This window comes from Colletotrichum navitas (genome assembly GCF_030913465.1).
Source record: "Colletotrichum navitas strain CBS 125086 chromosome Unknown LY79scaffold_36, whole genome shotgun sequence".
Taxonomy (NCBI): Eukaryota; Fungi; Ascomycota; class Sordariomycetes; order Glomerellales; family Glomerellaceae; genus Colletotrichum; species Colletotrichum navitas.
This window is the reverse complement of record NW_026850582.1, coordinates 134567-161323: the sequence shown is the minus strand read 5'-3', so window position 1 is coordinate 161323 and position 26757 is coordinate 134567. Positions and strand designations below refer to the sequence as shown.

The 26757-nt window shown below is 57.0% G+C and overlaps 7 protein-coding genes across 7 annotated transcripts; 4 read left to right on the top strand and 3 right to left on the bottom strand.

Annotated features, from left to right (window-relative positions):
• Positions 1-919: 919 nt before the first annotated feature.
• On the top strand, positions 920-1714 carry LY79DRAFT_670396 (short chain dehydrogenase; the record flags this gene model as incomplete). The annotated part of the gene is made up of 1 exon (XM_060563773.1): positions 920-1714. One exon carries the CDS (start codon positions 920-922, stop codon positions 1712-1714), a length of 795 nt encoding a protein of 264 aa, XP_060413332.1.
• Positions 1715-3415: 1701 nt separating this feature from the next.
• Positions 3416-5184, top strand: LY79DRAFT_590870 (gamma-glutamyltransferase 1; the record flags this gene model as incomplete). Its single annotated transcript, XM_060561206.1, has 2 exons — positions 3416-3789; positions 3864-5184. 2 exons carry the CDS (start codon positions 3416-3418, stop codon positions 5182-5184), a joined length of 1695 nt encoding a protein of 564 aa, XP_060413331.1.
• A 983-nt stretch (positions 5185-6167) lies between these two features.
• LY79DRAFT_517133 (neutral/alkaline non-lysosomal ceramidase) lies at positions 6168-8600 on the bottom strand (the record flags this gene model as incomplete). Its single annotated transcript, XM_060554894.1, has 4 exons — positions 6168-6767; positions 6838-7350; positions 7406-7936; positions 7995-8600. The coding sequence occupies 4 exons, from the start codon at positions 8598-8600 to the stop codon at positions 6168-6170; spliced, it is 2250 nt and encodes a 749-aa protein (XP_060413330.1).
• Positions 8601-10965: 2365 nt separating this feature from the next.
• Positions 10966-13990, bottom strand: LY79DRAFT_590868 (helix-loop-helix DNA-binding domain-containing protein; the record flags this gene model as incomplete). Its single annotated transcript, XM_060561205.1, is given in 6 exon segments — positions 10966-11016; positions 11029-11114; positions 11127-11778; positions 11788-12886; positions 12898-13067; positions 13127-13990. Coding segments are annotated over 6 exon segments (2922 nt in total).
• Positions 13991-16200: 2210 nt separating this feature from the next.
• Positions 16201-17605, top strand: LY79DRAFT_234916 (uncharacterized protein). The gene is made up of 2 exons (XM_060551698.1): positions 16201-16933; positions 17009-17605. Exons 1-2 carry the CDS (start codon positions 16546-16548, stop codon positions 17443-17445), a joined length of 825 nt encoding a protein of 274 aa, XP_060413328.1. The 5' UTR covers positions 16201-16545; the 3' UTR covers positions 17446-17605.
• Positions 17606-17948: 343 nt separating this feature from the next.
• Positions 17949-20231, bottom strand: LY79DRAFT_234743 (uncharacterized protein). Its single transcript, XM_060551697.1, has one exon. The coding sequence runs from the start codon at positions 19961-19963 to the stop codon at positions 18326-18328; it is 1638 nt and encodes a 545-aa protein (XP_060413327.1). The 5' UTR covers positions 19964-20231; the 3' UTR covers positions 17949-18325.
• A 4936-nt stretch (positions 20232-25167) lies between these two features.
• LY79DRAFT_234737 (uncharacterized protein) lies at positions 25168-26064 on the top strand. Its single transcript, XM_060551696.1, has one exon. The coding sequence runs from the start codon at positions 25395-25397 to the stop codon at positions 25992-25994; it is 600 nt and encodes a 199-aa protein (XP_060413326.1). The 5' UTR covers positions 25168-25394; the 3' UTR covers positions 25995-26064.
• The last annotated feature ends 693 nt before the right edge of the window (positions 26065-26757 follow it).

Below are 26757 nucleotides of genomic sequence, written 5' to 3'. Positions count from 1 at the left end.
TGCGTCATCAATTCTACACTTTGGACAACCATGGACTGTTCATCATCATCGTGTACAAAGACTCATCAATCGTGGACGAACACTTACCTTGGAAGAGGAATACGCGGAGCATCTACGGATCAGCACGACGTCGTCTTCAACCAGTCTCCCGCAGGCGGTTGAAACATTATTTGTATGACATGATCATGTATATCTCACTTTCTTTCCGCCAATTCAAAACCAACTGCGCTAAGCTGGCGCTAATAGGCAGGCCACAACCTCATGTTAATGTTGCTACACGACAAAGCCAACCACCAGAAAGGTCATTTTTCGAGTCTTCTCAGCCTCTGCAATTGAATCCGCCTCAATCTGAAAATTCAAATGGTGGTCTTCATCGCTATGTCCCTCGGCTGAGACCTGACTCATCGTTTGTCGTCACACGGTATCTACTCAGGCTCGCTCACTCACTAAACCATCCTACCCAATTACCAACCCCCTTTTTCCAGCTAGCGGTTGTTCGCTTCACGCGAGCCTTAACCCATGCATGCCAACCCCTCGCTCTAAGTAGAAGCAACCATTCTGAATGGATAGTGTGAAGCAGAATGCCATCACGTGTGACGATTCCGGGGCAATAACTCACGACCTACCAAGTCTAAGGCCTTTGAGACGCCGGTAGCTGCATACGACTTACCCCGCCTTGAGTCGCACTATGTTGTCCTTGCTTGGCTTGGACTGCCAGTTGTTCGCGTTCATCTAGTCATAGGAGTGCGCGTGTATTCGCAATTTAGCATTTCATCGTTTGAACCCCTCACTGTCTGATGTTCATCTCAAATCACCATAACACCAAACCATATTCAACCCCTGTCGTCCTGTAGTGTACGAAGAGGAAAAGAAAGCATTTCATTCCACTCCAGAGGCTGAAGATAGACCGCTGCACAAGATGGCCAGGAATCTGAGCGCCTTACCAACATACCTGACCCGCCTGTTCAGCCTGGCAGGCAGGACGGCTGTGATTACGGGCGGCAGCTCGGGCATAGGCAAAGAAATCGCGCTCGCCCTCGGGCAGAGCGGCGCGACGGTGATTCTCATCGCGCGCCGGGCGAAGCCTCTGACATGCGCTGTCGAGCAACTCACCCAGCTCGGCATCCCCGCGACATCGATAACAGCAGACCTGTCAAATCTCGCAGATCTCCACCACGCCAGCGCCCGCATCAAGTCGACCCATGGCGTGCCCGACATCCTTGTCAACGCAGCCGGGGTGTCTCACCGGCCACCTCTGTCGCGGATAACGCAGGGAGACTGGGACTACACCATCGCGGCCAACCTGACGGCGCCGTTCGCGCTGGGGCAGGCGTTCGGGCCCGGGATGGCGGAGCGCGGAAGCGGCCGCATCATCAACATTGTCAGCCAACAGTCGTTTCGCGCCTTCGACAACAGCGGCGCCTACGGTGCTGCAAAAGGCGGTCTCGTCTCGCTCACGCGCTCGCAGGCCGAGGCCTGGTCACGGAGCGGGGTCTTGTGTAACGCGATCGCGCCGGGGCTCGTGGAGACGCCGATGACGGAGGGCCTGCTCGCCGACACGGACAAGGCGGAGGCGCACGCGGCCCGCACGATGATCGGAAGGAACGGCACGGTGGAGGACTTTGCCGGGGTCGCAGTGTGGTTGGCGAGCGGCGCCAGTGCCGCGGTGACGGGGCAGACGATCTTTGTTGACGGGGGATACTCGGCTACCTAGTAGTAGTCTGCTATTCCGCACGGGAGGGAATGCATTGAAAGCGTTGGGTTTCTGGTTTGCTGGGTCTGCATAGAATGATGCGAGCAAGAGTGTCATGTGACAGGTACATGAGGGTTTCTTTTCAATCGCCGAGATTGAGGCGTTCAAAGCATAATGTTATTGGGTAACTATCTTCCTTCTTCTTCCTGTTCTTCTTTTTGGTCTTTCTCGCAACCTATCACCAGGCAATCCCCAGCCTTGGATGTTGAATCTTAACGCTGAGGCATTGGGTTTGAAACTGCGGTAACCCTAGTCCACGACTTGGCCAAGCTGTTGGTTGACAAGGTCCTGCATGCGAAGAGGGTTCGCTTGGTCGGGGGTAGAATGAAGTTTCTATAGTTGTACCCACAACACAATATTCATGAACCAGAGTCGAGCATCTCACACAGTAACCGCTATCGCATATACTTGTTTAAACTTCTGCTTGCAGCTTTGGGTTTATCATCGCCGTCACAAACAGACTCAACTTGATTCCGAGAGGAGATGGGTGATGCGCACCAACACGCATAAGGAAGGCGTCTCGCAAAAGTCGGACTTGTTTACATAGACAAATAAGTTTAATTCAGGAAAGCCAAGTCTGGGAAAGGGGGGTATTGGTGTTGCACTGTAATATATGATTATTATTTCCAGGCCTTTGGCACCCCACTATGGACAAAGTAGAAAGCATTGAGGCTTGTTCCTGTCTCGCACAGATGCTCCATGGCACCCGAGTCAAGCTCGCTGTGCCCTAGAACGTGTTCTGCTGGGATAACGAGTAATGAGTTTATGATGGTTCTGCATCGACTCCTGTCACATTGGCAAAGCGACTTGTTCTACAGCACGACTTCTGGAACACCAACGAGGTAGATTTGCGTTTCTGTATATTGTAACCATCAACCATGGTATGTTTGTTGTGCCCGTTGCGGAGCGTGGCTACGCGATGATACAAGCCTCCGAGGGCGGCCGGGGACGCCGTGAGCTATCCGGAATAGGAAGGTGATCTGATATCAAACCCCGCTGAACTTTTCCAATGTGGGTTTCCGTTCGGCGTTTTCCTCGATATTTCTTGGTGGTGCATCACCAATCAGCCTTCACTGTTTCCCAACCACCCACACGCGCATGAGATGCTACTGTTCAACCCGAGTTTTCAAGGCCACAACCGGCCCGGTCCTTGTCGACGAGGCTCAGGCACGCAGTAAAAACGCCCGCAGGCAGTTTGCCCGGTCCTGTGTGAGCTTATCTCAGGTTGTTGAGTCTACGTAGTATGAGAAATGTGATTTTTCTGGGCCCTGCGGGGAAGCCGAGATACAGTGTCCCAATTGGTCTGCCTTGGGCATACGACACATACTATGTGCGTGCCTGTGTTGTCCCAAGGCACATCTGCTTCTCGGTTCCCATCGCGATAAGGCGGACCGACCGTTGGTGATGATCGTCACCGCCCTGCGGGCGGCCGAAATGAACCATTCCACAGCCCGACCAGGTCCACGGCCTGAGTCGGAACCATAACGAGATCGGGGTGAACTTTGCCCCGTGACGATTGCGCCATCCGGGTCTCGTTTACATTATAACTCGGGCGCGCCTGTTGACATTCTTGAAGCCAGCCAGGTCGTTCCCGCTCCCGACCTTGTAGCCCAGCTCCCTCGCACAGGCCCTCGCCAGCTAACCCCCCCGTCCCGGCCCGTCATGAAGCTCTCCTTGACTTCTGCTGCCCTCGTGCAGCTGCTGTTCGGCATCGCGCAGCCCGCCCTCGCGGCCCCGAGCCAGAGCACCATCCCGAAGCTGGGCGCCGTCGCATCCGAGTCCAGTATCTGCAGCCGGATTGGCACCAACATCCTCAAGAAGGGCGGCAACGCCGCCGACGCGACGGTGGGCACCGTCCTCTGTGTCGGTGTCGTCGGCATGTACCACAGCGGCATCGGCGGCGGCGGCTTCATGCTCGTCCGGTCGAGCAACGGGACCTACGAGTATATCGACTTCAGAGAGACCGCCCCGGCCGCCGCGTTCGAGGACATGTACAGGAACAACACGCGCGCAAGCATGTACGGAGGCATGGCCAGGTAAGTCCCCCCCCCCACCCTTCCGGTTCACGCTCGGGACCCTCTACGGACGGCAATAACTGACATCTCGAAAGCGGTGTCCCTGGCGAGCTGCGTGGCTTGGAGTACCTGCACAAGAAGTACGGCAAGCTGCCCTGGGCAAAGGTGGTGGCGCCGGCGGTCAAGGTGGCGCGCCACGGCTTCCGCGTCACGGAGGACCTGGTCCGATACATGGACAGCGTCACGCCGAACGGCAAGTTCCTCACCGAGGACCCGTCGTGGGCCGTCGACTTCGCACCCAACGGTTACCGCGTCAAGCTCAACGAGACCATCACGCGGAAGCGCTTAGCGGACACGCTCGAGGTCATCGCGAGGGAGGGCGCCGACGCCTTCTACACCGGCTCCCTCGCCAAAGCCACCATCGCGGCCCTGCAGAGGTCCAACGGCATCATGACGCTGGAGGACCTCAAGAACTACACCGTCGCCATCAGGGAGCCCGCCCGCATCTCCTACAGGGGGTACAAGCTCACCGCCTGCGGCGCGCCGTCCGGCGGCGTCGTCGCCCTGAGCGCCCTGAACATCGTCAGCGGGTACGAGGGCTTCGGCGAGCCCGCCGCGAGAAACCAGACCGTCCATCGGCTCGACGAGGCCATGCGCTTCGCCTACGGCCAGCGCACGAAGCTGGGCGACCCGTCGTTCGTCGACGGCCTGACGTCGTACACCAAGGACATGCTGTCCCCCGAGGTCGGCGCCGAGGTCCGCTCCAAGATCTCCGACTTCCGGACCCACAACACCTCGTGGTACAACCCCGACGGCATCGAGTCGCTCGAGACGCCGGGGACCTCGCACATCGCCGTGGCCGACGCCAGCGGCATGGCCATCTCCCTGACCACCACCATCAACCTCCTCTTCGGCTCGCAGCTCATGGTCCCCGAGACGGGCGTCATCATGAACGACGAGATGAACGACTTCAGCATCCCCGGCTCGAGCAACGCCTTCGGCTACATCCCGAGCCCCGCCAACTTCGTGCGCCCCGGCAAGAGGCCCCTGTCGTCCATCTCCCCCGTCATCGTCGAGCACCCCGACGGCAAGCTGTACTTCGTCATCGGCTCCGCCGGCGGCAGCCGCATCACCACGGCGACCATCCAGAACATCCACAACGTCCTCGACAGGAACCTGACCACGGCGGAAGCCTTGGCCGAGCCCCGCTTCCACGACCAGCTGAGCCCCAACACCGCCGCTTTCGAGTGGGCCTATGACAACGCCACGACCAGCTACCTCCAGACGCTGGGGACGAACGTCACCTGGGTTGCGCCCGGCGGGAGCACGGCACAGGGCGTGAGACTGTTGCCGAACGGCACTTTCGAGGCGGCGGGTGAGCCGAGACAGAAGAACTCGGGAGGATATGCTGTATGATATCTTTTGGGGGTGGAGAAAGGAAGATAGAAAATAAAACTGTAAAACAGCTTCGATGTAGCATTGCCTTGATTTCAAAAGCGGAAAAGCGGACTTCAAAGGCGGAGTGCAATTTTGCTTTGATCACTTATTCCTCATTATCGAATGTGAGGCAGACATGTTCACGACTATCGTTACTCATATGTGTTATATGAAGGAAGAGCCAGTGTCGTGACATAGATTTGATAACATTTCTTGAATTTTCACCTGGCCCAGGGTTGCCTATATACAGCGGCTGTCGGCGCGGACACGGCCGACGACGGCGGAGTGGCGAACCCGCTCCGGGCCCCGTGTTGTTCGGACATGCTCTCGCCGCCTCAGACTTCGCCAGAAATAGCTTCCCATATCGCCCCCCCCCCCCCCCCCCCCAAAAAAAAAATCCGGACGCCTTCTTCGCTCTCTACCACACAACGCCCTCGCTCCTGGTCACAGGCATTCACCTTGTCCAGTCCACGTGCGCCCTGTAGCCAAGGAGCCATAGCAAGCGAAAAGATGGACGAAGGGTCTGCTGGCCTGGTGAGCCATGAGCCACTGAGCTTATTGGGGGGGCGGGGGGGATCACGGCGGTGCCGAGCGGGATCCTTTGCTTTTTGCAGCGTGGCATATTTGTCTGTTGACAGGGTCTTGTGTGAGACCAAGCTGAACTTTGGTATGTGGTTCGTATGCTAGAATGCGTGCATGTTCAGAGACCAGGAATACATGCGTGAGATGGCGAAACACCTTCCCACATGACGGACTGCGACGGCGTGTTTGATGAACAATGTATATAAAAGCCAGCAGATGCGGAAACACACGGCATGGGTACTATTCGTCTTCGGGACTCAAACAAGAAATTCGTAGCATTAAGGTATCCATAAGTCGCTAGCTGTCATCGGCATTACCGCCCGCTCATTCATAACCGAATATCATCATTACTCCCACCACCCAACGATTGGCCCCATCCCCTAAACCAACGTGAAGTTCCCGCTCGTCCCCTCGAACGCACTGATGCTTCCGATCAGCGGCTTCGAGTCGCCGTAGTACTTGAACCGGTAGGTCCCCGGCGCGGCCCCGTCGTCCGCGCCCGTCTCCCAGCTGATCACGACCTCGCTGTAGCCCAGCAGCCAGTTCGTCCGCTTCCACGTGTACACGAGGAACCAGTCGTTGTCGTTGCGCACCTGCGTCCACTGCCCGTCGGCCCCGAGCTGCTCGACCGCCGTGTAGGTGCCCTCAAGCCGGAGGTTGTTGCGCGGGTTGGCCGCCTGGAACGTCGCGTTGACGACGGCGCCGCGCGAGTACGACGCTGCCGGCTGCGTGAGCACCTGGCCAAAGGACTTTCCGATCGGCGCCCCGTCCTGGACGACCCCCGTTATGAAGGATAGCGAGTTGCCGCGGTTGTCTGGTGGCGAGGGCCCGTCGGGCGGGGTGGACGTCGAGGCGGGCGCGAGGTAGCCGATGTTGGAGACGGTGAGGTTGATGTAGGCCGGCAGCGTGTTGGGCCCGAAGAGGGTAGACGCGCCCTCGTAGCGCTGGATACCGTATTCTTCAGGTGTAGCGATGTAGTGCTACCGTCGCCATCGTCGTCAGCCGGGATTTGTTCACTCTGATGGATCGAGGAGGTGGGGTGCCACTTACGGAATAGGTGTTGGCCGGGCCACCGAGCACGACGAGAGGCTCGTCGTCCACAATGGTCCTGGCAGCCTCCTTGACGGCGTCCTTCCACCGCCGTCCGGACATCGTCGTCGCTTCCCCCGGCGCGACGACGATCACCAGCTGCCCGACGCGGAGCATCTGTATGTCGACGATGTTGGGGCTCCAGGAGTAGGGCACGCTCAACTCGCCGACGTCCAACAGCACCGGCTTCGGCTGCTGGCAGGCGGCCTGCTCGGCCGTCGGCGCGCGCAGGAGGCCCGAGACGACCGCCCACAGCGGGCTGGCGTCCGGCTTGCCCGAGTCGGCCTGCGTGAAGTCGAACGCGCCGGGGCCGTCCGACGTGCCCGCGGCGAAGGAGTAACCCAGCGCCGCGGGGCACGTCTGGCCCACGGTGCCGTCGGCGCGGGTGAAGTTGTAAAAGGACATGTCGTGGAAGAAGTGGAAGGACTTGACGCTCGTGCCAACGATCGGGGTCGAGGAAGACTCCAGGGCATCCTGACAGCATTAGCTGCGATTCCTACACTCACGTCGCTCGAGATAGATCACTTACATAGCCCGACTTGGCACCGGCATACTGCCGTCTCCCAATCTCGTAGCAGCTCGAGATGCCCAGGTCCAACTTGTCAAAGGCGGGCCCACGGCCGTGGCACGACTGACTCTTGCCGTCGGCACACGTGCTGTTCTCCAGACTGCACTGCTGACCGCTCCCGTCGTCGCACCAGGCGCCGAGCACGTTCGGCGTCGTGTCGCCGACGTTGGCCTGGCTGAACCCGGCCACGAAGCCTGGCGCGGCGCTCGCGTCGCCCGCGAGGTCCTTCTCCAAGAGGTACGCCGCGACGCCCTTGTTATCGCCGGCCACGTGCGTGTTGTTCTGCAGGATCGAGGTGCCGTGCACCGGGTACCACGTCAGCAGGCCAATGTTCTTGCCATCCGAGGCGCGCTGCAGGCGGAGGAGGGTAATGGTCGTGTCGGTGCTGGAGCTATACTTGGCCCTCTCAGCCTCGGGGTTGGCGAGATAGGCCCAGAGGCTGCGGTTGATGGCGCCGTCGGTGACTTCGGCGGTGCCCACGTCGAGGTAACCCTGTTAACGTCAGTTAATTGGTCCAATTTTTGTACTGCGGGAGAGGAGGCCGACATACCTCGGTCAGGGACTCATGGGCCTTCTTGATGGAGAGCACGGCGCCGTCGACGACGGCCTGGTAGCTTTGCTTGTCGAAACCCAGACTGGTGATCTGCGGGAGGAGGTAGTTGAACCATGCGCCCGGCCCGGCATGGCTATGGGTGCCTGTCACGGCGATGTTGTTCTTGTTGTAGACGGAGTACTCGGACCCAAGCGCTTGCACGCCTTCGATGATACCTTTCCGGACTGCCGTGTCGCCGCTCTGCGTATCCATGACGAGGTACACGAACCGATCGCTCGGGTTGTTGACGTCTCCGACGATGAAGGCGCGGCTGTGGATGCGCTGGCGCAGCCCTGTGCCCACCTGGGACAGGTCCGCGTAGCCGGCGAACCCAATCTCAACGACGGGGCCGGTGATGTCGGCCTTGCCGGCCCCGACGAGGTACTTGTCGCCAGCGGGCGCGGCACGGGTCTTGGCCTTGGCCTTGGCATGCCATTTCCCATCGTCGCTGCGCTCAAACCGCAAATTGGGGCCCTGGTGGGATCCGCGCGTGGCGAGGCCAATGGTGACCAGAAGCACAAACGAAACGAGGGCAAACACGGCGAACAAGGAGCGCCGTGGCATGTCGAGCCCGGAGCGAGAGTAACGAGGCATCATGAAAGATTAGCGTCGCTTGAGCTTGACTACCCAGAACACGAGAGCCCAAAGGCACGACCAATTGCCCGCTCTTTATAATGTTCTACCCATCGCCGAGGAACTGAACTCGTGAACATGACATCTTACTCCTCCCCCCCCTGCCTATGGGATCTCTTGGAGCTAGTGAAAGTAATCGATCTCCCTTGCCTACACAAGCATGAGCAGGACGGGTACCTGACCATCAGAATGCCAGTGCCGCAGGAAGTGGAAGGTATGCCGACAATTCGGGCACAATGATTTGCTTGCGCAGTCCTTGAGTAGTGGACGACATGGGTTGGACGGCAGGGGGGACATCTCAAGCGAGGGTGATCGACCATACATGTCAATATTGGAAGAAAAAAAAGGCCAGAAAGAGAGACGCGCGCCCGCGAGCGAGCCGGCCGATACTAACCAGTTACCGACAGCAAACGGCGATAGTCGAGCCTGGGGAGAGGGGGGGCGAGAGGAGCAGGCTGTCATTGCCCAGCCGGCTGCAATCTTGCGTCAAATGGCGCCCGGTGATGTTGGCGTCTGATTGGATCTAGACAAAGCGGTAGGCTGCCATCAGGATGCGGGGGAAATGGTAATTTGGAGGTCAGGTTTACTAGGTACCGTGAGTGAAATGGCACACACATGCCGGTCGGTCCTGGTCCAAAGGAGGGGGCAAGGGAGGGGAGCAAGATATCCAAGATGGACACCCTTTCGGCAGGATGACTTCCGATTCGGTATCGAACAGGACTGTCGCGAATTGGGTGGGTTACCGGGGCTCGAAGGTTGGGTTGTGCTGAAAGAGAGCTTCCAGCTCGTGGCGGACTGAGCCATCACGGCGGCATGCGGTCCTCGTCCAAGACATTTGGTTTTGCGGCGTGTGTTCTTGGCGAACTGGTTGGTCGCTTTGCAACGGACCTCATTCCGACATGCTGATACTAGAGAATCAAAGTTGTATCAGCGCCGAAAGTCCCATCCGATCCAGGACTTACTTTTTGCGTCGCCGGCGGTATGTGCAGAAGATAACGACTCAGAGAGACGGGACAGACCACACCCCGAATCCCGATTCAGCAGGCCGCCGAATGCATGCAACCTCTCCCAGTCACCTGGCAGAGAATAGTCTATGTCGACGTTTCCTTTTCGGGCGCGTCATGTGCTTTTCTGTGGTGTACAGCCCAGATTGCGAGAAGAGATGGGGCACCTGGCTACCCCGTTGATGTTGTGTTGAGTGTCTATACTCCATACGTACCTTCCTATCTTCTGCCCGGGCGGGGTCATGCACGTACCTACAGTATCTGGAAGTTGGAGAAGGCGGGATCCCGCTCTTGCTTTCTTTTATCTAAACTACACTACAGATATCCGTACCTAGTGACGAATACTTGCATTCGGTACCTACCTACCTACCTAGATAGGTACGCTAGGCGGCGTCCTTTCTGTCTGCGCGCCCCTGTAGAAGAAAATCTCGGTCTGGGACTATACGTGCCTCACTACGGAGTACCTGTGTAGCATAACACCTTGGTGTCCTCTCCCTCTTGCCATGCTTTTTTCCTTGGCCTCGTGTTAGAGAGTTCTTTCCAACATCAACGTCACCGGCGCTCTCTCCTGATCCAATCCCATCCCGCCCCTTTTCTTTACCGCGTGATCCCGGGCTCATCATATAACAACCCTCGTCATGTGGCGACAATCCTATCTATCTATCTATCTGCATCGAGATAGGAAAGTCGCCGGGGGGGCATCCTGCCCGTTGTAACCCTCCCAGCGCTGGCAACCTGCTCCATCAGGACATATCTCCAGGCCGTCTTTCCCGCCCCATGCATCGTTCACCACCATCGCTCATTACAAAATGTCATGCACCGTCATATACTGCTAAGCAACGACACATTGCCAATAATTGATTCTACATAGCATAGTGCCTGGCCCCCGATGGCCCACGTATTATAGACACATCCCTTTGCAACTTTTTTCGAGCCGTCAAGTGCATATCCCAAGAACACCGCTCCCATCCCTCAACAGTCCTTGTGAGAGCTTGAATGTCAACCACCAGGGGGTCTCTCTGTCCATGCATAAATCCGCTGGTCCCGACCTTTTCCAGCCAATTGCCTCGTTGCTTTCCCTACACAAAAGAATGGAAAAAATAATAAGTAGAATGAGAAACGCCCCACTGCAAGCCATACAGTAGAATACAATCCTGCTCCGGTTGCCCGACGCCAAAATTCAAAGAGGTCCCGGCCGTGGCAAATACAAAAGAGAAGAAGAAAAGACTGCATCTATAATGTAGTAAGGGGAGAGAAACCGCCTGGAGAGACGGGGGAAACAAAGGAACACATCAGCAGTCCTCTTCCTCGCACTCGCTCATGCTGCCGTAGCCTGTATCCGTCTCCATGCCGACGACGCTCTTGGTAATGCCGATGCAGCGGTCCACCATTTTGTGGCGGACGTCCTGCTCGAGGCCACACTTTTCGCCGGGCGCGCTGCCTATCCAGATACGGAGGCTGCCGGCAAGCCGCTCGAGGGAGGTGCTGAAACACTCGGTTGATGGCCCGCTGGCAAACAGCTCTTCCATCAGCCTAAAGAGTGCGGCGCAGCCGAGGAGCGACATGTTGGCCGTGGCCCTCGGGAGGACAATCTTCTCGATGAGACGGAGACCCTCTTGCGGCGCCGCGGCCGTCAACTTGGCACGCTGCAGGTGGGCAATGGCCATTGCGCACCTGAGCGCCATCTGGACGTCGGGAGCCTGGGCAGTTGTGGACGAGCCGACAATGGCGGCAATCTGGCTGAAAGACTTCTGTTCATCCGTCGGCTGGATGTCTTGAAGTGCAGCGGCAATGTTGGCGCCCCGCTTCTCGTCGACGAGTACAGCGCGGGCTACCAGAGCACGTGCCTGTACACCAGATCCGATAGGGGCGGTCTTGAGTGCCGACTCCAAGCAAGTCGATACCACTCTCGGAGCGTCGCCGTCATCCTCATCGGCCCCGAGGCTGGTGATCAAGGCGCGCTGGATGGTCTGGCTAGACCACCACGCCGCCACGGCGTCGAGGGGCGAGCGCACAGCCTGGTCGTCGACAACCGAGTCCATGCCGTCATTGTGCTCGGTGACGCCCTCGGTCGTCGCCAGGTTCCATGCCAAGTTGTAGGCTCGCTGTATGACACTGTTGTTGAGGACGTCATCGCATTCCAGCTCAATCAGGGCGGCAAGGTGGTCGGGGAGGTCGTCCTCGACCTGTTCCGAGTTGCGGCGGAGCTGGGCGAGCATGCGGTTCATAGTTCTGGCATCGTTCCATAGAGAGCGGGCGAGCTTCTTGGCGACAATATTGTGCAGACCCTTGGAGCCGAGGTCCCAGAGAAGGACGCGAACATGCAGAGCCTTGAGCATCAGTCGGGACGGGGTTTCGGGAAGGGTACCGGACGCCAGCAGCGTAAGCGTCAGGCGGCTCTTGTTAATCTCGACGTCGCCGCCCGCCAACTGTGCATCCAGGGCAATAGACCATGCCTTGACGCGGGCGGCCTCCTGCTCCTCGGTCAGGCCAGTGAGCATCTGATAGCCATGCACGCCAATGGCGTTGCGCATGCTTAGCTTCATCGTCTTCAAGATCAAGGCCGCAGCCTCGAGGAAAAAGTTGTGCTGCGGAACCCAGACCGTCTGAATGGCTGTCAGCCACGCCTGCCGGCGCACATGAATCGGTGACGCAACAGAGCCTGCGGCCTGAAGTGACTCTCTGACCTGGTGGGCCTTCTTGGGCTTCCTCTCGGATGGCACAAACAGCGAGGGCACAAAGACCCACAACAAGGTACCGAGGAAGAGCAAGAATTTCAAATGAGAAATGATCTGAGCGGGAGAAATGTAGTAGCCGCCAAAGTGCATGTGTGAAGTCGATCCGAGGTAGCTGAGTAGCTGAATGGGCATGGCAAAGAGACCACGTCCGTCGGGCGACTCGTTGCTCTGTTCGTTCTCGTGCACAGCTTCGATGATCATCAGTCCAGCCAGCGAGCCGACCATCAGCTTGCCAAAGTAAGGGCCAGCGCCCCAGCGTCCTTGCTGCTGCATCTGCTGCTGCTGCTGCTGTTGCTGTTGGATCTGTTGCTGCCGCATGAGGTTGGGGTTTCCGCGATAGCCCTGTTGCGGGACGGGGTAAGGCTGGCCAACTGCCATCTGAGCGGAGATGATGCGCTTCATGTCTTCGGGCACGGGAATTATGCCTTGGGCGGACTCGCCACGCGGTGTGCCGATGGGGTGTGGATGTAATGGTCTTGCGGGTACTGCATCGGCGTCGGCGGTTGCTGGAGGGGGCTCATAGCGCCATTCATTGCGCCGGCGACGAAAAGCTTCTCAAAGGCGCTAATCCTAGCCTGCATCGCGCTGTTCTCTTCGCAGAGTCGGTTATTCCTCTTCTCTAGGTGGCGGATGTACTCTGTCGCCTTACTCAAGACCTGTGAACGTCAGTACCCGCGTTTCGGCCAGTGCCTTCGTCCTTGCCATCTCGACTTACCGTAGCCTTGTTCAGCTTGTGAGCCGGCGTCAAGCCGTGTAACTCTTCGCGGTCCTCGGTGGTATCCTCGCCGCGGGCGCTCTTGGACATGATCCTCAGGCTGGGTACGCTGTCGCGAAGGGCGGCAATCTTGTCGTTGAGGTTGGTGCGATACCTCTTTTCGATCATGTTGTGAGCCGTCTTCTTGACGGGGTGGTTCTCGTCATCCTCGTCGTCGTCATCGTCGACATCAGCCGACGACTTGCGCTTCCTGCTGGCCTTGCTAGAGTGGTCATGAGCTTCGGGGGACGACAGTCCTGCTGCCTTGTGGTCGCTCGTGGCAGATCCGGGGCTCGGCTCGCTCTTGGGGGATTGGTACTGGAGATGAGCGGGCATGGCAATGTTCCTGAGCTTTTCCTGCTGGGCGGGCGTCAAGAGGCTCGGATTCTCCTGCGAAAGGCTGTCGTGTTTGCCAGCTTGTTGGGAGTAATGGTTGGGGGCAGGGGCGGGAGTGGAGGCGGCATAAAAGCCAGCCTGAGCGAGGGTCGAGTGGTCGAGGGCGGACGAGACGTTCGGGACGACGTGCTGGTGTTGTTGTTGTTGCTGCTGCTGATTCGGAGAGAGTTCCCAGGGCGAAGCCGTCTGGAAGATAGAAGTGGCGCCAGCGGCGGTGGTGGCCGCGATAGTGTAGGAGTCGTACGGGGGCGTGTCCTGAAAGGACCAATTGGTAGTATCGTAGTAGGACTGGTTGTCGGTGGCTAGGTTAGAGGCACCGTTGGAGCCAGGCTTGACGTTCTGGCCCTCCGAGTCGTCAAGGAAAGACGGGGCGACACCGAGGCTGTTGTTATCGAGGCCAAATAAGGCATTGGAATCCTGGTCCGCCATGTTGCTGAGGGGTTGTTTGGTATGCAACTATGGACTGATGCTCAATTCATCGAAATCGGCACAAACCATCTAGAGTGCCGGGGCGGTTGCGCGAATGGCGAGCCGGTTTCCGCTGCTGCCCCGGGACGAGATGTGAGTGGCCGGCGGTGGCAACAGGATCGATCGAGAAGGGCCCCAGGGTCCAGTGAGATTCGGGGTGTAAACGGGAGCGATCCGAACTCTGTCAAGAAGAGGAATCGTGTTGTCAGTCGTACGACTGTCGGCAGAGATTGGGATGAGCAGATTTGGGAGGGATGGATGCGAAGAGTGGTTGTGTCAGCTGAGACGCGGTCAGGCGGAAAGACCCAGGCGGGAAGCTCGAGTCGTATGATGCTGGCCTTATTTTATTTTTTCTGCCTTCCTACTCTTTCTGTGGTTCCCTGCAGCGATTATTCTTCGCGCAGTTAACCTCACACTCACACACAGTTGCAGTCTGGGTTAATTGGGTTGGGTTGGGTTGAGTGCAGAGATGATCGATGTGTGTGGAGCGGGGGTTGCGGTAGGTACACCAAGTTTGGAAGGGAAGGGGGAGGAAAGGGAGGGATGGGGACGGGGAGGGACGGGTATGGTTGTTAGTTTACAAGAGATGCAGTGGTTGGGCGGTGGGTGGTGGGGAAGGTGTCGTGGGTGTGGGAATGAATCGACACGCACACTCCACTGTCGCGACACCGAGTACGGAGCTTTGTCACTCGTTCGGTCGAACAGACAGAAAATATGGACTGAATAGGATTTGCCCGAAGGAGAGCAGAGTGAGGCGAGTGCAATAGAGTACAGTCGGTACAGTGCAGTCCAGTACAATATAGTGTAGTGTAGTGCAGTGCAGTGCAGTGCAGTGCAGGGGGGGAGAGAAGTCGTCGGGGACTAAGGAAGAAATCGTAGTAGAGTCGGGGAGAGACGCGAATGGAGTGGGAGAGGAAGGAAAGAGAGTCGAGAGAGCAGAGAAGGAAAGAAACGGGGGCCCATCGTACGATTATGAGCCCAGAAACCAGCAGGAGCCCAGACCACCACCTGTGTCCCTGCCCGTCCCTGCTCACCCCTGGCCCGTCCTTGCCTCATCGTACCCCCCTTTCCCTTCCATCTTTCCCTTCAAGTTATCCTTTCCGTAGGTAGGTAGGTACGTGTACATAAAGCACCTTCTTTCCAGTGCAGATGACCGAAGCGTGCCATGTAGCTCCCTACTCGGCCTCATCCTTTCCCTCGATTGTCCATTCTTCTGTCCCAAAGCGTCTTCGTCGAGTCCAGGACGGGAAAGACAAGGGCTGTGGGTGTGAGGTAGGCTCGGCTGCCATGTGGACCACGTGTGTCAGGCAGATACGTACCTCGGCAAGCTAAACAATATGAGACGATGCCTCTCTTTAGTCTTCCCTCGTCCCCACCGGTGTGTGTCCCGTCCGTCTACCCGCCCGCCGGCTACCTATCCTCGGCCACCATTCGTAGAGACAGGTGCTCGTACTCTACCTACCTGTCTGTCCGTCTCAGTCTGTTTATGCCCCGCCTATGCCTGTCGATAGGTAGATAGTGTGTGCCTGCCTCTGGCTGCCATTTCCTGTCTGGCCCCGCCACCCTGCACTCTCCCTTCTCTTCCATGCATTGCATCGATGCATCCTTGCATAAAAGCATCTCAGCATGGACGCCTATGTTTCTTGCTTAAGGCGTCTGTTCAGCGTCTGCTGGGCGCTGCGCTGGAGACGGAGCCAGCCCCGGGGAGCATCCCAGCCGGGCCATACCCACTCTCATTTTCGCTAAGCAGCACGTACGGCGTAGCATCTTTTCGTAACCATGGTCCACGGCGCAGAGACGCCGCCAGCGTAGTACAGTGTACCTAGTGTACCTAGCAAAGAGCAGACAGTACCGGTAGCAGCCAAGGAAACGCTGAGGGAAAAACGAGAAGGGTAGGAGAAAGAACAGAAAAACAAGGTTTGCCCGACAGCGAAAGAGCGGCACACATACATACAGTGGGGTGCCAAATGGTCTTGGCACACCCACTAATTTCCTGGCCACCAGCATTATGACTGCATCACTTTAACTAGCAACAAAACCATCAACTTTATATGTGAGAACAAGAGGCTTGCAAGTCAGCCATAATTTACTGAAGTTATGGGGGAGATAAGAAGAGGAGGTGAATGTTGGAGGACGCGTTGTGACGCGTTATCGAGTGAGGTGTACCGTGATTTTTGGCACCCCACTGTACCTATACTACCTACCTAGGTACAAGTAAACAGCAACAAGCCATAATAAGCGAGACAGCGGGGAGGCGGAAGAAAGGAGCCTTGTGGATATTGTGAACCACCGTTTCCCACAAATCAGTTCCTTGCAAGGAAACACGCCTTCCTCAACTTGGAAAAAGAATGAAAGAATGAAAGAAAGCAAGAGAGAGACAAGAAGCCCCCCACAGGCAGCGGCGGTCGCTGTTTCTTTTTGCCCGAATTTCCGTGTCCGCGGCTATCTGTTCCCAAAACGTCCAATGAAGGGCCGTGGGTTTCCCACCGGCGCCTCGCCACGGCGTCGGGTCGGTCATGCTAAAACAAATAATTAAAATAATAAAACGCACAAACGCCAGCCGCAAACAGACAGACAGCTGTGGCCCTCGGCTATCCTCCCCGTTCCATCTGAATATCGCCGCCCTGTCTTGCCCAAAAACACCTGTCGCAATGTCAGCTAATATCTGCCGATGCCTGCCACAGCTGCCTACGGGTTTCCGTCGTCGTGGGTCGGCCTTCGAGTCTCGCTGGATCCGGCCGTCTTTCTCTAATCTCCCTCTTCGCCTCCATGTCACTTCGCTACCCCCCTCCTCCTCTCTTTTCCAACGCCTCAGTAAGTGTCTGTCTCACAATTGGCGCTGGGTGCGACATCAAACCCGCCAAGCTGACAGCGGGGCAAGCAAAAAAAAAAAAAAAAAAAAATGTGAATCTGAACCCCCCCCCGCATGCTTGTGACTGTCCGATCGACCGTGCCTCTGTAACATCTAACGATCCCCAGCCCCGGCACATTGCCGTCTCCCAGTGGGCCGAGACTCTTTCGTTCCCTCTCTCTCTCTCTCGCTCTCTCTCGTCTTTTCGGCTTGTGCCATCTCTCTCCGCTCAAAGTCGGCAGTACAAAACCGCTGCCATGGTCTAGATCTAACTATAACGAGTGGAAAAGTTCACCAACATGGGCACCCCCAGCAGCAAAAATCCAATATACCTACCTCAATCTTGTTTGGGTGTGCAAGGAGACCCGGCGTCAATCATGAGATGCCCTGGAGCGGCAAAGAGGTCCCCTGCATTACGGGTCTACAATACAGATACGTTCGGGTTCGTGATTTTGATCAGGTAGTCCGTGAAGAGAGCAGCGAAGTTATATTCGTATCCGGATGGGCAAGGTGTAGAATCAGCAGTAAGCTTGGTGCTCGGCATCACAGTTCTGGGCACCAGTAAAAAAAGAAGATCATTGTCGTCAAAGGGACCGACCGACCGCAACACCGCCCGCCCATCAGCACATGCTCCCCCTCCCCATTCCAGCCCACCCCGACACACGAAAGGACGCGGCAGATAACGTCGCATGCCTCATCTCCAGCCCTTCCGGGCCTTCTGAAACGCACTCCTCCCATCCTGGGACATTTGGGGGCCATCCATGCATGTCACCGCGTCACGGAAAGGCCCTGGGAATGCCGAGACGGGCGAGGAAGGACGCGTAGAATGGAAAAACCCTATTACTATGTAAATATCCTACTTCCTCAATCGTCGATGCTACTAGTTCAGATTACCGCAGCATCGCGGATTTCCCCCTCACCTCGCCTCCTGGTCCTTGGATCCCCTTCGTTCACGTCACCCAGATTCACTCTCGAGTGTCGACAGGGCGCGTGACTCGTGCTTTCTCTTCCACTCACTCCCTCTCCTAACTTGCCATCCTCATCCTCATCCTCATCCTCATACTCGTGTCTGCTGCAACGCGATCGACGTAAATCCGCTTGAAGCAGGGAACAAAACGTCAACAGAGACATTGCCAAGGAGCCGCGCCCGCTGACCCGCGCACTCTCGTTTTTGAAAGCTTCGAAACAAAAAAGGGGTGGCGAAAGAGGGAAAGAAAAAGAAGAAGAAAAAACATCTTCGAGGAAAACAGACCAAAAAAAGGGAATAAAAAAGAAAACAGAAAATTTCATCACGACATTACACTCACGGTCGCCCGCCAGGCGGGCTTTGCTCTTGATCCCCCCTCCATACGGTCTATATGGTATTTCCCTTTCTCTAGGCCCCTTCCTTGCCAGCCTTGGGTCATGCTGTTTTTTTGTGCTTTCTTCTTCTTTTTGTTTTGCTTTTACCAGATATCGTTTTCACTCCGGACCATCTCCAACGTCGGCGTTTTGGGCTCCAGCTTCTTCATCCTCTTGCGGTCGGCCTTGGTGACCAGTGTCGGCGTCATGGGCACGCAAGGTGTAAAGGGCTGGTAGGGCGAGTACGGCACTGCCATCCCAGTCGCCGGTGTCCGCGCCCCCGACGGCGACAGCGGGCCCGCGCGAGTGAAGACGGTCTGCTTGGTGGTCTGCGACACTAGCGAGGGCGAGCTCATCGCGGGCTCGTACGCGCGCAGAGGCAGGTTGCCTCCGGTGCGGACGGCCGAGGGGGCCTTGGATCGGAACCCACCGGCGGCACTCGGAGCCGGGGGGATCTGGAACGACGACCCGGGCTTCGGGGACGCGGGGAGAGTGCTGGAGAACCGTGCGCCCGGCTTCGGGGACTGCGGCAGCCCGATGAGCGGGGCAGTGGACCTCTCCGATACGGCCGAGTTGTGCTCCATCTCGGACAAGGCCGCCGAGGGGTTCCGGGCGTGACCGAAAGGTATCTGCCCGCCGATTCTCTCGTCGATGCTCTGCGTGCTCTCGGGCGAGTGCTCCGGGCTAACGGGGGATATCTGGCCGTTGTGCTGCTGCGCGCCCCCGTACGTCGACGAGCTGCCCGGCACTGCCGGCGGCGGCGGCGGCGGCGCGTACTGCCGCGGCGGGATGGCGCTCAGCTCCTGAGACTCCTGGCGCGGGAACGTGCCCGTCATGGGCGTCATGATGGGTGATGAGATGCTGATGCCCCGCACTTCCTTGTGCTTCTTGGGCGAGCGCAGCGCAGCGAAGATGGACGACGCCCTAGACTGCTTCTTCTCGCCCTTTTCCTCTCCGAGGGTCAGGTTCCCCGGCTTGTGCTTCTCCTTCCTGAGCGTCGACTTGCTGAAGCCGGCGTTTGTCGGCGTGGGCAGCTGTGGCTGACTGTTGGGGAGCACCGGCGAGCCTTCCAGCTTGATGCCCGCCGCCTTGGCCTCCTCCTGCTCCATCACGTACTTGTACATCTCCTCGAGTTGCGTCTGCGCCATCTTCCTGTCTTTTGCGACCACAGTCTGGTCCACGGCAAAGTCTACTCCTGGGGCGTGAAGCGTCGAGGTGGGTGTTGGGGTGATGTAAGGTGTCTGGGGTATCGGGTACTCCGGCGTCTGGTATTCGTCCGCGGCGGGATACGAAATGTTGCGAACGGGACTCCGCGGGATGCTACGGGGGGAATTTGGCACCTCTAGCGTGAGCTTTGGGGGATGGGGCTTTGGGTCTTCGAAGTCGACCTCTTCGTTGCCGGCGGCTAGGGCTTCCCGGCGTCTCTTGGACAGTATGAGTAACAAAGCGGCAACCAGCACCAAGGAAACTCCGTACGAGCCGACGATGGCGCCGATCTGGTAAGGAAGGTAGGAGGGGTCTTTGGGAGCACCAGCAGATGCTGCTGGGGGTCCGTCTTCGAGTGATGGTGCGAGATCCCTATTGATGTTTAGAGGACTGTTGTTGCGAGTCTCGTGGACAGAGGGTGCTGCACGCGCGGTAGTAGGGCAGCTGCAGACGAACAAGGCAAAGAAGAAAGTGATGGACAAGAAGCGAAGTCGAAGTTGAGGACGAAGGTTGATAAAGGCTTGGGAGGGTTTCATGGTTAGCTGGCATGGACACAGCAACTCTTTTTAAAAGTCAAACCCAGCTTTGATGATCTTACCTCCTGGAGGAGGGTCCGAAACACATTATGATGGAGAAACTACATGGAAAGGCACGGATATGGCGCACAAAGGGTATATAGCGGCTGGTGAGATTCGGTAATGCCGCGCGAGATTGGCGCTGACCGTGTGCTCTGCACTCTGACTTGCTGGAGCCTACCCCCCCTCTCCAGGCACGAATCCTGCAAAGCGGTCGCACTTGCATAATGGTCTCGATGGCGACGAGCAGCAATGATAGCGCCTACGAAGACCCGTGGCTATTATTGTTTTCTACCGAGAGGAGGGGAGGCGGGAGCATCAAGGGCATCCGGCTGTGTGGTTGGACGGATCGTGGTGATGGCCAGGGGGTTTAAGCGCCCAGCCCGGTTGCCGGGGTCTTGATTGGATCCCCCCATCACAGTTGAGCTGACCAAACCCCGCGCTGTACCACACCGGAATCGATTTTGCCAACTCAATTCGTCAGTACAGGGCGGTGGCATGTCGGTCAGGGCCACAAACGGCCCGTCCATTGAGAGGCGGGAGCACCGTGTTCCGGTCTTGGATAGGGGAAGGAAAGGTGGTGAAAAGGTGAGCGGTTCCTCCCACCGCTCTCCGGATCAGCCGTTTTTCGGCCTGTCGGTCGTGGTCTTCGCGCTCTCTCGTCCTGTCTTCGTCCTTGACCGTTGCGCCGATGAAAGAAGACGGGCGATCATATTGAGTCACATGAGGCCTGTCCCTGCGTCGGCCCATGGATCGTGTCTCTCGACCTCCCAGTCTTCCCGTCTCTCTGACCGCAAAGCGCCGCTCCCTCCTGCAATTAGACGCGACTCGTCGCACAGGCCATCCTCCCCCCGCCACCCCATGTGGTATCATTACAGAACGTCCTCGAATGGGATGTCTGCCTGAGTGTGACTTCACATTGGGAGCAGCATTAGAGCGTGATGGTCGTTAGCTTCGTCACCGTGATAGGATTGAGACCGTCGTCTCTCCGATCGGCCGATGGAACATCGAGATAGACTTCCACTCGCTCAACTTATTATGCGTGGCAGAGAGGGGAAACCTTTGGGTTTGCGGCGGACAATGGTTTGTTGTTGGGGGGTAGGTAGGCAGAGGAGCTTTTTGCGAATCATCAAAGCACGTGCGGACAAACTTTGTCCGTACCATGCTAGGTAACCGTATGCCCATGCCCCAATCAGGCATACCTTGCACACCTCTGCTCGGCCGGTAGCGATATGGAAGCAACGAGATGGGACGATTGATGAAGGAAACAAACCTCCAGTTCGTCGAGTCAGCGGCATGATTGATGGTCTCAGCGTAGGGCTAGGGGATAACCTCCTGATCTCCTGTAGGTGATTCAGATTACCTGGGTTACTGAGTAAGGTGTTAGTCCAAAGGATAACGGATTGTCAACCTGCCGACGACTGCATCCGAATCCAGCAAGATGCAACGCTGGGCGCAAGTCAGTCACGGCCGTGGACCAAGATAACACAACGCAGCCCTGAGCGCGCGAGGTAAAGAAGTGGACCGGCCGACACCACGAACTTTACCTCTAGCCGAGAAATGCCAATAGTCTAGTAAGCGTGCGCGAGTATGCATTTCGTGGATGTGTGGTCTTGAAGTCTCCGCACAGCGAAATCCGGCGACGAAAGCTAAGGGTGCCAGGGCATTACCGGTACGTGCCTTCGGCGGCAAAGTGGGTGTACAGTGCCCAGGGGTCACCGTTGAGGATGGGGGTGGAATCGACAAGATGATCTCGATGGCACGTGCGTACCTAATTGGGCATACACGTGCTATGGTCCATCACGTTCATCATCACGTGCCTCGGTAGATGATAGGATCATGTGACACCGTGCCGGGAGTCGCGATGTTGACATGGCTGCTGGCGCCGTTACTGTGCATCCCTCCAAACGCGTCGGCCAGCTCTTAGTACGCGACAGCCTTTGACGACGAGGGGACATGCGGCTCATGATCGGTTGCTTACTTGCCTCCTGAATACAAACACTTACATCTGGTGTGCAATTCCCGCCAATGACCGCTCTTCGACGATGAACTCGCCCAGCTCGGCCCCTGGCCCAGCCGAATCTATCCTGGCAACCCTGAACCCAGCACAATGCCGAGCCGTCACGTCCAAGGCGTCTACAGTCGCCATTCTGGCCGGTCCTGGAAGTGGCAAGACGCACACTTTGGCCTCTCGCGTCGTCTGGCTCCTGGACAACGTCGGCTATGCCCCCGCTGACATTGTTGTCGCCACCTTCACGGTGAAGTCCGCGCGGGAGATGAAAGAACGCATCACCAAGGCCCTTGGGGATGACCGTGGGAAAAAGATTGTTCTCGGCACCTTCCACAGCATTGCGCGTCGCTATCTTGCAGCTTACGGCAAACGCATCGGGTTAGACGAGAAATTCGCCATCGCAGATGATGCGGATTCTAGATCCATCATCCAGAGGATATGCAAGCGATTACAGCTTTCGGTTGATCCTCCGGTTGCAAGATCATGGATCAGCAAGAAAAAGGCAAAGGGCGACAATCAAACTTCGCAGAAGCGGAACGGCCAGGAGGTCCCACAAAGCCGCGATCTGGAAACATGCTTTCGCGAGTATCAGAGCCACCTCGAGCGCTCCAACCTGCTGGACTACGACGACTTGTTGACTCGGTGTGTCGAGCTGCTGCGCAAGCACCCATCCTGTGTCGCCAACGTTCAGGCTGTGCTCATCGACGAGTACCAAGACACCAATGGAATTCAGTACGAGCTCATGCGGCTGTTCGCTCAGGCAAGGGAGAGAATCACCATCGTTGGAGACCCTGATCAAAGTATTTATGGCTGGCGATCCGCCGAGATCAAAAATCTGTACCGTCTTCTCAGAGACTATCCAGACACGGATGAGATTTCGCTAGAGGAAAACTATCGCTCGTCGCAGGCAATCTTGGATGTGTCTTTAAAGGTGATTCAACAGGACAAGAAACGTTACCAGAAGTTGCTGCTGCCAATACACAACAAAGGCACCCGACCGGTCTTGCGGCGTCTCAAGTCCTCCGCCGTCGAGGCCGAATGGATCGTGTCTGAGATCAAGAGAATTCTGATGATGGCGGGCAAGATGCTTGCCCACGACGATGTGGCAATTCTCCTACGATCAGCATCTCTCTCCAGAAATATCGAATCAGCCCTTGGCAAATCTGGAATAGCATATCGAATGGTTGGCGGGTTCAAGTTCTACGAGCGCGCCGAGGTCAAGGTGATCCTTGACTACCTGCGCGTCATCCACCAACCAGATAACAATGATGCAGTGGCCCGCATCATCAACGTTCCTCGCCGCGGCATCGGGGACACGACCATTAAGTCTCTTCTCGAAGAAGCTGAAAGCTCCAAGCTGAGCGTCTGGGCATTGCTGAACAAGCATTGCCGAGGGGAACGACAAGCAAAGACGAACATTAAAAAAGCCATGGAGCAGAAGATCAGCGGAGAGCTGCTCAGGTTAGTGTCGGCACTCGGGAAGAAGATCCAAGAACCTCCCACCGGGAGTCCGTACTATCACTTGGTTGATCTGATCGAAAACCTGCTTTCGCAACTTAACTTCCAAAAATACCTCCAAGAAAACTACCCAGACGAGCACGAGACACGATGGGCCAATGTGCAGGAGTTTATCAGTCTGGCGGGAGATTTTATGCGGGATCTGAGCGCAACAGCGGACGAAGATCGTCTCCCGGTGATCGACGGAGTCCAACAGGTGCAAGAGGACGACGCTCTTGGCCGCTTCCTGGCCAATGTCTCCTTGGCGTCGGACGCCCAGCAAAAAGGCGATGCTGACAACAAGCCACTGGTGACCATCTCGACCATTCACGCAGCCAAGGGCCTGGAATGGCCGGTTGTCTTCGTCCCTGCCGTGTATAATGGGTCTATCCCACACATGAGGTCAGAGGACCTTGACGAAGAACGCCGTCTCCTCTATGTAGCCATGACGCGGGCCCAGTCGCTTCTCTATCTTAGCTGCCCGATGTACAGTTCGCAGCACGGAGGGAACGGGGGCGAGCGTACTGAATTGTCCAAGTTTGTTCCATCAGAGATTCACCCGTACTTTAGAAAACGCGGTCCATCTTTTGAACCCGGGATTTTGCAAGAAATCGGACGCATACTGCGACGAGAGTCCAAGGTGCCGTCGCAAGACGAAGTCTTCAAAGAAATGCCCGTCCTGGAACGGCCCGAGGACAACCTGTACCCCGAGGATCCAGAGGACTCTTTCGAGGATGGTGCTGGTGGTAGAAACAGGCAATGGCAGCGGCGTCCTCGTCCACAGGCGATCTCAGCATCGGAAGAGACTGATCCTCAGCTAGTGTCGACATGGCATGCCTCCACGACAATGGATGGTGCGTCCGACTTCACACTGCCTGGTTTCACTACTGCGAGCGCAGCTCGGGAAATGCTTGCAGCCGCGAACGAAATGGCAACATCAGCCCGACGCAGCGACTCGGGCGCTCAAAAGTCGACTGGGCCTCGAAGGGGAACGACGAAGCGGCCAGCCGACCAGCAGAGTCTTCTGGGATTTGTTAAAAGGTCCAGGCCTGACGTGCCGGTGGCTGCGGGTCCAGCAGCAAGCCGTGCATTTGCTCCTCAGTCGCGGTCGGCCCTTCAAGAGCTGCCTGAATTTCCGAATCTGCACCAGGTGCAACAGCCTGCTCCGGCCATTGCGCCAAGCCTCAGTGGACACAGGCTCGGAGCAAGCAAGCTGCCACCCAAGCCTGCGAGACCAGCGATTGAAGGCGCCGTGGGGCTCAAGAAACACTATGCCAACTTCTCGAGCTCCCCTCCTCGACCAGCATCACCTGAGAAAGAAAACCAAGATGCGGACCAGCCGCCGCCTGTCCGAGAACGGCCAGCTAGTTGTTTGCACACGACGACAACGACAAACGGGTTTGGAGGGTTCAAGCGACCTGCGGCATTGAAGAAGGAAGGGGGCATTGCACCAATAGACCGGCTGAGGAAACCCTTCAAGCCACTGACTATTAACAAGTCATAATTGCTTGATGAGACTGTATTTTGCTTAGGTTCTGGGGGCGTTTAGTGTCGGCATGATGGCATAGGATTTGGCTGGACGATAGAGATGGGAGTATAAGAATACATGTCAAAGCGCCGCCGTATGGGATCCGCTTTCTGCTCGAGCCATCCGATTCACCATATCTCTCCACTTGGCCGAATCAGGCAATTTGGGGTACCCGAGACCTTTCTGGAGTTCCCCCGAGCTGACAGGCCTGTCTCCGCAATCGCGGGTGAAGTCGGCTGGGGCAAATCATGTTCACGCTCGACCATGCCGATCAAAGATGAATGAGGCACAGTCCTTCAGCAGACGCTCGGGTCGTGTAGCGACGGAGCGAGGATATAAGCCCGTCAGCGTACAAGATGAGCCGTGGGAAGCGCGGACAATTACCGGCGCACCCGCATCCCTGGATCGTTCTACATAATATAAGCAAGGTTCCTGCAATCTTGGACTCAACAAGAAGATTCTTTTCATCTCGGGGAAAGTCTACAAGAACATCGAAAAGAGGGGAAAAAAAAGAGATAAACAAACTGTCCATGTCCGCCGCAACAGCACGCATCGCAAGCAGGACATTTGCGGCCCCCCTCCCGCGCGCCGCGTTCTCCACAGCCCCGTCCCGGGCGAACACGGGCGGCGGCCCCGCGCCGGGAAAGAACAACAGCACCAGCAACATGAAGAACAACAGGCCGAGCGGGGGTACGGTCGAGGTTCCCGTTTTCAGCCTCCGGCACATCACAACAAGCTCGCGGGCGCGGTACTGGCTGATGGCCGGGTTCTGCGTCCTCGGGAGCGTCGAGATGTATGGGTGGTACACTTTCGGACCAAAGATTTTGGGGTGGGAGGAAGGAGGGAGGGGGGGTGAGAATTTTTATGAGGGCGCTTCGAGGAGGATGTTGGTGGCTGAACTCACTGTAGATCAGGCCGGCACTGATTCCCAAAGGCAGGCCAGGCCAAATATATAACTTGGTAAAACGACGCAGCTCAATATATTTATGCGTGAAGCCGCACTTCGAAGAAGAGATGAATGGACTTGCAGAGCCTCGGTAAGCCTGATGCTACGTCCCTCGCCTCTGTAATGGCGATTTGTTGAAGCAGACCATTCCCGTATTGGATGAAGACCACCGCCGCCGCATCATAGTCACCTAGTAGTTATCAAATACTTAAGAGATCCGCTTGGCTCATCGAGAAATGGGGAATAACTCAGGTTGTCATATAAAGTAGCAGCCGTACCAATGGCTGCGGCCATGCCAGTTTCTGGACACTGTGCTTGGTAAGTCAATGTTGAGAAGCAAACAAACCTCACATCTTGGCGATGACTTCTCGCCATTTTGACGGAACCTGGGGATTTTCCCCATCTCTTTAGAGTCTTGAGTAATCACTGCCTCAACGATGTCAAGCATGCGTTCAAGAAGGAATCCCTGGCATTTCTAGCGCCGCAGGATGATGATCACCATGGTAGAAGCCCTTCCAGGTGGTGCTTGAGCCAAAAGATGGATGGTGGGCTCACGCATACATGCACGTGACATTTTCTACCTTGTCAAGCATAACGTAAGCTCGTTCCATTTTGGGCAGGTATCATAGCGGACAGCCACGTGACTGGTGCCGTGACGCCATTGATAACTGTAGCAGTGACAGCGCAGTGAACTGTCTCCACTTCCACAGGCCAGGAGCCACCGCTACCCGGCAGCAGTCCACACTGACACACGCTGTTGCACTTGAATGACG

Coding starts and splice junctions, on each gene's coding strand:
- LY79DRAFT_234916 (XM_060551698.1), top strand. CDS start 16,546: ATGCTAAAACAAATAATTAAAATAATAAAACGCACAAACGCCAGCCGC. Junction 16,934..17,008: donor AAAAAAAAAAAAAAAAAAAT/GTGAATCTGAAC, acceptor AACGATCCCCAG/CCCCGGCACATTGCCGTCTC.
- LY79DRAFT_234743 (XM_060551697.1), bottom strand. CDS start 19,963: ATGAAACCCTCCCAAGCCTTTATCAACCTTCGTCCTCAACTTCGACTT.
- LY79DRAFT_234737 (XM_060551696.1), top strand. CDS start 25,395: ATGAGCCGTGGGAAGCGCGGACAATTACCGGCGCACCCGCATCCCTGG.